This window comes from Clinocottus analis, unplaced genomic scaffold (assembly GCF_023055335.1).
Source record: "Clinocottus analis isolate CAN_PGR_092001 unplaced genomic scaffold, fCliAna1.0.p SCAF_246, whole genome shotgun sequence".
NCBI lineage: Eukaryota > Metazoa > Chordata > Actinopteri > Perciformes > Cottidae > Clinocottus > Clinocottus analis.
In genome coordinates this window covers 10,275-18,983 of record NW_027175983.1, presented here as the reverse complement: position 1 = coordinate 18,983, position 8,709 = coordinate 10,275, and the positions used below count along the sequence as shown (strand labels likewise).

The 8,709-nt window shown below is 38.9% G+C and overlaps 1 protein-coding gene across 1 annotated transcript; it reads right to left on the bottom strand.

Moving 5' to 3' along the window:
* Window positions 1-438: 438 nt before the first annotated feature.
* LOC137794383 (parapinopsin-like) lies at window positions 439-2,838 on the bottom strand. The gene is made up of 4 exons (XM_068591102.1): window positions 2,508-2,838; window positions 1,955-2,283; window positions 1,219-1,461; window positions 439-555 (listed from the first exon to the last, which is right to left on the bottom strand). The coding sequence occupies exons 1-4, from the start codon at window positions 2,836-2,838 to the stop codon at window positions 439-441; spliced, it is 1,020 nt and encodes a 339-aa protein (XP_068447203.1).
* Window positions 2,839-8,709: the final 5,871 nt, after the last annotated feature.

The window sequence follows — 8,709 nt, the reverse complement described above, 5'->3', positions numbered from 1 at the left end:
TCTGCCCTTTTAGAGACACTGGTCACTACAGCAAGTCTGTACCATGGAAATTAAAGAGATAGATAGATAGATAGATAGATAGATGGATAGATAGATAGATAGATAGATAGATAGATAGATAGATAGATAGATAGATAGATAGATAGATAGATAGATAGATAGATAGGTGGATAGATAGATAGGTGGATGGATGGATGGATGGATGGATGGATAGATTGATGGATAGATGGATAGATAATTACTTTATTGATCCCCGAAGGCAAATTCAGGGTCCGAGTAGCTCAAGAATCACACAACATAATATATACATGCACACACTATTAAAAAAGACTGTTCAAAGAAAAATTAAAAAAGAAAAAGAGATCCTCATATCACTTATAAAATCACAAATATTCACCGTTTTTAAACACCTAAACATGCAACAGATGTATATACATTTCAAGCAGGAGACACTTTGCTGGTGGCAATCTCCACAGTCGTTGCTGCCTCTGAGGCCTCGTCGTCCTCCTGGGGCTCTTTCCCACACAGCAGGAAGGGCACTGCGTACTTACGAAACTGTAGAAAGCAAAATGAGCCACAGCGTAAAAGGTTTTACTCAGACAAAAAATACTGTCTCTACTTTAATTTATTGACATTCAGTTGCCAGTTTAAGGTGTATCATTGTGCACATGAAATACATCAAAATCATATATGTTGTATGTGCTATTTAATAATATTTTTTAATATATTATTGAAATACATAAATTGTTGAATAAACTACAACTTAAAAGATTAAAAATGTTTTCTTTAACTCACCCTTTTTAGATTTTATAAGCAGTGTATAAAGTGTTTATTAATGGTTCAACAATTATGACTGTAAAGTTCATTAATAAACAAATTAATATTTCTTTATACCTGCTTATAACTACATCATAGTGTGTTATACACCATTTATTAAAAGTAAAAAGTGTTTAGAAGACTCAAAATACTTTCGTAATAATAGAGAAACGTATTAGCAATTTTTTTGTTAGTCATGAAAAAATAAGAATACGGGAATTCCATTAAAAAATAGATTATAGTATGGGAGAATTAAAGAGGTGTTATTGGATAAACATGTGTTATGTCTTATATCCTACAACGAGTCATACTGTCCATCAATACCACTAGATGGTGCTGATTCACAGCAAGCTTTTCCTACATGTTAAATCCTGTTGTTATTTCTATGCAGTGCTCTATTACTTGTTTGTTGAGGTAGATGTAGATGACGGGATTGAACACAGTGCTGCTCTTGGCCAGATAAACAGGCACTGTGCCCACCAACGGGTGAACCTCCACATCCGGGTTGTACACCACCAGCATGGCCAGGCTGGCGTAGGGCAACCAGCTGATCAGGAACGTCAGGACCATCAGAACCACCATAGATGCCACCTTCATCTCTCCTTTAGCTACTGCACCGTCTGCCAGACAGGCCATCTTTGACACCTGTAACACAGGATATTGTTTTAAATAGTCGAGGCCACTGGTGTATTCACACGACTCGTACCATCGCTGCACATCGCGATACAACATGATGAATCGTGGATGTAAAACATGCTTTAATTATAGTAAAATGTCAGGGTTCTGCCACCCTGTAAGGTCTGCAACAAAACATGTTTTTCTTTTTGTGTGTCACTTTTCTCTTTCTTTTTTATGTGTGTCACTTTTCTCTTTCTTTTTTTGAGGAATCAAAAGTCGGATTTTATTTTATTTTTTTTATTTTTTGATTTGTATTAATTGACATCTAATTTGAGGGGCAGCTGGTGTTGGGAATTGCAGGTTTTTCCAATAATGTAAGTTACTACAGATGTCAGATACATTTATTGGATACAAAAGTTTTATTGCACCTTAAATTTTAATTAAGTACAGTACGTGTATGTTTTTACAGAAGATACTTTCCACCAGTGCTTGTGACAAATTCACATTTATAAATGCTCACCTGGTGTAATGTCCACATAAGCTTTCCGTAGGATGCCAAGATAAGGGCAAAGGGAACTGCAAAGCACACAGCAAAGTAAGCCAGGATGTAGGAGACGTTTTGAGGGTCCCTGTTGTGCCAGTCAGGGGCGCAGGACGTCCCGACGCCCTCTAGCTCATACCTGCCCCAGCCAAACAGGGGAGGTAAGTTCCAAGTGAGGGACCACAACCAGGATAAAGCAATTCCTCCGAATGCATGCTTTTTCTGGAAAACGATCTGTCCCAACGGCTTACACACGACAAACATCCTCTCCACTGCGATCAGAGCCACTGTACAGAGAGATGTAATGCCTGCGAAAAGCAAGGGCAGGCAAAGTTAGGGAGACACGTGGGAGAAGCAGGGAAGTGCCTGCTATCTGAAACATATGAGTAAATATGGTCCTATGGTTAAATGAAAATGATGTCAACACAGTGATGAAATGTGTCATCCTTTTAAATGTTTGTTGAACTAAAATGTCCTTTTACAGGGGAAAGAATATGCATGACACCTATACTGTGCTGCTCTTTACACTCACCAAACAAGGCCACTGAAAAGCCCTCCATCACACAGCCGGTTCTTCCCAGGGAGAAGTACCCCTGGGCGTTGTTGACCACAGATAGCACCCCTCCGGTCATGGCTGTGCCCAGGTCCGCCACAGCCATGTTCACCAGAGCGAAGTTGAGTGGCTGCCTCAGCTGCTTGTGCATGAGGGACACAATGATCACCGTAGAGTTGAGTATGATGGCCGGACCGGTAAAAATGGCCATAATGATAGAGAGGATGATGAAGCCAGTGCGTGACAGAGCGGGTTCCCCATATGGACCCACATAGGAGGACGCATTTAAGAAATAAACTGATGGTTGCATGGACGCAACGCTTTAAAAGAGTGGTCAGGAATAGTCCCAGAGTCTCCGGGTGTACAATCGCTCACTACTGGAGTGTGACAGCTGAGATAGCTAAGCATAAGTCCTCCCAGATCTGGATTTAACAAAGAGTAATTCCTCCAAATGATGATCCTTGATCCCTCACCTTTTACTTGATTGTAAAGTCACTGAAATAGCCTCCTCGCCAGGATCAGTCCTCTGAGCAAATGCAAAAAAATAAATGCTCAGAGTAGTCTGTAAATTCAGTAAATATTGATTAGGGCTGATAATCTCTTTTTTGTTCTCTCTCTCTCTCTCTCTCTCTCTCTCTCTCTCTCTCTCTCTCTCTCCCTCTCTCCATTTTTTGTCTTTGGTCGCCTTTGCTTTCCTTATAAACCCGGGGTCAGAGAAAGTTTAATCGACGGTCAGGTCAACTTATTTATAACATATGTAACAAGATATGTTTACCGAACGGCTTTACAAAATCATTCAAGAACATTACAAAAAAAAGGTAAACAATCTTGTTTCCATTTAAATAAAAGGGATCATGTAGTTTTGTGATCTGCCATTGTGGACAAGCTGCCGGTGAGAGACTTCCAAATGAAGAGAGTTACAGTCATCAAGACTCAAAAAGATGAGAAAAGGTAGAACGTTTATGAAAACACATTTTTTTTAACAATAATCCTCCTCCTTTGAAATGTTTTTGTATTTAACCCAAATGTGGAAAATGACTATCAAATTAATTGATTTAGACCTGCCGTCCAAACAACAATATTTATGAATTGACACTTGGATGTACTTTGGTGGACACTTGCTTAATTCCTACTGAAGCATGTAAATTATTTTAATTAAATAGACATAAGTAGAAGAAGCCCCGACATAGTGTCTTTGTCAGATTTAAAGTTTAAAAGTTTGTTTTATTAAATCAGTATGTGGGAAAGATTTACTTGCTCGTATAGCTTGGGTCTTAAAATGTCATCGTGATGTACCACACAGCCAACGAGAGATTATAATGATAGAAACATCAAACCCATTCACCTCATACAGCTGACATTAGACCAACATGGTTAGGTCTAAAGATGACTGACTCATCTGCTAAACAACAATGTAAACGAAATATAAAAGCTATTCTATTGATGCATCTCTGGATCGTTCACTTTCATTTCAGAGTTCACTTTCATTTTTGTCTGACAGACAATGTTGTTGTTCTGGAATGTCAAGGTTCCATTCCGGAATGTCAGCTAAAGAACAAGTCTGTGTTCCTGCAGTGAGCATTTAATCCCATAAGCTCTTAATTGTGTCCACAATGGAGAATAGACTCACTGCTCTGTGCGATGAATACATTTCTAATAAGCATGTTATCAAACACTGAGTCAAAGTGATGTTGAGTTAGACATAAGTATCAAGGCATTAAAGCTTGCAAGATGACAATGGCTCTGTACACGAGTAAGACCAGTAAACAACACATGGAACATTAAGAGGAGATGTAATCTTTCTGCAGGAACACTTCACTTCAGGATGAGAATAAGTTGACAGTTGTAGGTGGTCTGAAATAAATTATCCCGTGGCCTCTGAAGACCTGAGGTGAGGTTAAGCCTCAAGACTGAACATGACAGGTGTCCGATGTTTAACCCTCTAAGAGGTTTACATCCACTCAAGTCAAGACAGAGATTACAACTGTTTGGGTTGAGAGTTCAACAGCAGTCTGGCACCTATTATAAAGATGTATGTCTTGATATCAAGCTTTTCCCCTGTATATTTTCTCAACTTACAGAAAACTGCATCGTGATTATTGAATTCAAATTGTTTTGTCAAATTTCTATTTCCAAGGTTGAAGATTAACTTACATCGAGTCAACCTGGATAACTCCTCAAAGAGCTATAAATGAATAAATAAATGAAGCATGACAACAGACCGATCTGAGCAAACTATTCTGATCCGAGCAAAATACTGTTTTGATTAAGGATTAAGTCTCGAAGCTTTATTTACAGTGTATTTATATGAAAAAAGTGAAAAACTTAAAATATAACTCTTTGTACATTCCTCCTTGATATTTATGAAGCTAGTCTCCCTCCAATCAAAAATGTGTTGAATGACATGTTTAAGCTCCACAGAGCAGATACATCTGATCTGAGTGGAAGACGTGTACAGCAGGACTTTGTGACATCACAACTAGCTCGGAAGCCAATCATGACCAAGACTGCAAATTTACGCGAGCTCATACGGAAACCTGAAAAGCACGCAGTGTGAATGTCGTTTTGAATGAGGTAGGATATCTTGTCCAGTACTTCAACTTTTAAAATGAAAAGCAGTATTTTTTTCTTCAAGTCATCCTTAAGATAATTAAAGTGTGTTAGAAGCTGCTGCTGGAACCCATTTGAATGCAGTAATGAAAAAAAAATCAAGTTGAACTTGTGTTTGTATCCTGATGCTTTAAGGATGCTGAGACCCAGAAGAAGGTAACACATTCCTTGCTCAAGGACACTACAGCATGAGTACCAGTCGTGTCTTAATACTGGTGCATGGACTTTCGTCAATATATTGCACAGAGAACTGCCTATATTTGTTGTCGATAGTTCATTAAAGCATTCAGGGAGGCTGTGTTGTGAGAGAGACTGGATGATAGTGTCCGTCATCCAACATGCAGGAACCTTATCGGCACGTCCAGACAGTACAGGCTCCTCACAACTTTGATGTACGATGCAATTACCAAACTAATAAAAGCTTCAAGTGGAAACACGGTTCCTGTGGTGGTGGAGGTGGTGGTGCATCAACCCGCCTGCTGCATTGACATCATTATCGCTTCCTAATCAGCATTTAGAGGAGACGATGAGAACACCGTCCAGTCTTATTTTATTCAGTAAGCACTGATGACACTGAGTGAAACTTCAAAGCCTACTTCAAGCTCTACGAGTTGTTTCTTCAGTCGTGCTAACTCACTGCACCTCTACGGTCTCTTTACCTGAATATGCTCTGTGGTCCGCTGTGACGTCATTGATGAATCATTAGACTTCAGTATTCACAAACAAATACACAACGTTAACAGCTTAAATTTTTATTGACTTCTTCTCCACTGGTGCAAGTAACTGAGTACATTTACTCAAGTGCTGTACTCACCATTTTGAGGTATTTTACAGAACTTGAGTATTTTCATTGTTTAGCCTTTTAAAAACCACAGGATCCTAATATGGATCCTTCTTGTATTTTTTGCAAATACAACATATACATCACAAGAAAATATATAGATGTTATACATCAAATTAAACACCAAAGCCTTTGCTACAAGAATCAGTTAGCTATTTAAAAAAAATTCAAACAGAAAGAAAGATAATCATAAAAGTATGAATAAAAAAAAGCCCAAAATCAGCACGTTTCCAACCCTTAGCTTGGTGCTATCAGAAAAAAACTGATGTCCAGAAGCAAGACAATTCCACACAGATTCCACACATGCCTTCAAAATCATTTGACGCCAAAGAACCATGAACCAAAGAGCACAGAAACATGAATACTGCTTACCTTTGCTTCACAGTTTAATAATTGTTCATTTGTGTGCTTGTTTTATTTTAAAGGGAAAATATAGGTTGTTTTATGAATTAAAAAATAAATTTAAAAAATCAGAATTTTTTTAATTTCTTTTTTCATAATTCATTAAAAAAAACTCCAAATTCATTTTTAAAAAATGATGTATTTGGATGTATTGATCGTCATAAGTAATCTAAAAGTGTAATATATAGTTTGGTACATGATACAATTCAAATGGTACATAAGCCCCAAATGTGACCAAATGTGAGCCCTCGCCTGACTTTTTTCTGTACTAAATCCTCTCTAATTTTGTTCTGCTTCACTTTATCAAAGTAAAACAATGCAAAAATTATGTTAAAACTTAGAGCTAGGATTTGGGAGAAGTTTAGAGCTTGCAAATGCATCATTTCAAGGTACAAATCATGATAAAAGTGCTTTTTTTCTAGGCGGACCTGAAAACTTTACATTACACACTGTGTGTCATCTTCATTTACTCTTACCCAGTAACACATAGACTGATATTTACAAATCTAAGCAAAATTCAACATTATACTTGTTTTTTAACACCAAGATTATTCAAATAGCTCTGGTGGTTGCAGAGACACACCCATTTTAGTTTGGGTATGTCATTTTCAAGCAGAAGCCTAAAAAAGGGTCGGGGTTTATACCTCATCCTTCTACTACAAGTTAAATATTTGTATTTAAGAGTTAGAAGTGTTTTTCAGATTAAGAGTTTACATACATACAATTATAAAACATCCGTTTTCACAGATGAAATGGCACTTTGACCAACGACCAAATTAAAGTTGGCTGCATATTAACGCATTAATAACAAATCATGTTGGAACATGTTGTTACAAACACTTTTATAGTTTTTGGTGCAGGGCTTTTACATGAAATGTACTATCTTTATACCGTACTTTTACTAAGGTAAATTATTTGAATACTTCCACCAGTGTCTCTCTCATGTGGGTTGTATCAGACATGTTCATTATCTCAACTCAGTGTGCACGTTGTTTTTCTCTCATGCTGCTGGCAGTGCGGAAGCCTCCAACAAACATCTGCAGTCTCATTATCGCCCAGAGAGCCATTTTATGTCCAGAATCTCCCCTTATTGTGTATACTGCTTTTTTAAACTTCCATATTCTTATTCATCTATAATATCATGCATAAGAAATAGCATTGCAGTAATGTCAAATCACACGCTTTCGAGGGTTTCTGTGTGTGCAGCGTGGAGATGGGAGACAATACAGTAGTTACATCGAGCGTGTACAGTATACTGCAGCGTCAGCGTTAAACGCTACAACTTCTGAGCAGTCGAGACGAGAAAAGTGCGTCGCAGAGAAGAACTAAAAATCACAGCGGTCGTCAACATTTTGTGATGCAATTAGAAAAATGTCGGTAGATCTGTGGCTGGAACACCTGCGAAACTGAGGAACCCCTCTCGACTCCAGGAATCAGGGTCGATGTTGCCTCCAGTCTTTGTTTCAAACATGCAGACGGAACGTTTCCAGGAATAAAAAGGTCCGTGATTCCTGCAGCACAGTTCCGACTGGGGGATTTCCCTTTTCAGAGAAAGGCGAAGGAGTAGACTATTCTCTCTCTCTCTCTCTCTCTCTCTCTCTCTCTCTCTCTCTCTCTCTCTCTCTCTCTCTCTCTCTCTCTCTCTCTCTCTGCCCCCCCCCCCCCCCCCCCGCCTCCATCAGATACAGTAGGGTACGTGCTGGCAGAGCCGTGGCTGGAGACGGTGCACCAGGGTCCAGTAAGGTGCTGGGACGGGATTTTTACTCGACAGATATTGTTTGACCGGAGCTGAAGATGTTTGGGAGCTGGAGCATCCTGTTCTCGGGCACGTGCAGCAGCAGCAGCAGCAGCAGCAGCAGCAGCAGCAGCAGCAGCTTCCTTTTGCTTTGGATCCTCGTCGGCTTAAATGTGGTGGAGGTGGCGGGGTCCCAGCAAGGGATCCCTCTGTCAGTGTGAGTGAGAAGCAGCTCTGCAACTTTGTTTCACATGGAATTCACTCGACGTGTAGACAAGAAGTTCAGCATTTTTAAATCGCCTTTTTAATTTTAATAAATGTATGGAAGTTTTAACTGTTATGCCACAAGGAGAGGAATGTTTTTCCTCTAAATGCATCTGATTCGTTTGCCTAGAAATGACCACCTGGTGCAGTTTAGTTTAACCCTGTCTATAATGCTCTACACAAGCCGTATGCAGTCTAAACACTTATTGGTTGAGGAAGGATTTCAGCAAATAAGCCGTCTGAGTAAAAAAACAAATCACAGAACATGTAGAAATAAAACATGGAGCATGTTGATTAAACTTCTAACGAGGTCATAATTAATAGGTGTT

Coding starts and splice junctions, on each gene's coding strand:
- LOC137794383 (XM_068591102.1), bottom strand. CDS start 2,838: ATGCAACCATCAGTTTATTTCTTAAATGCGTCCTCCTATGTGGGTCCA. Junction 2,284..2,507: donor CTTTTCAGTGGCCTTGTTTG/GTGAGTGTAAAG, acceptor TGCTTTTCGCAG/GCATTACATCTCTCTGTACA. Junction 1,462..1,954: donor TTATGTGGACATTACACCAG/GTGAGCATTTAT, acceptor CCTGTGTTACAG/GTGTCAAAGATGGCCTGTCT.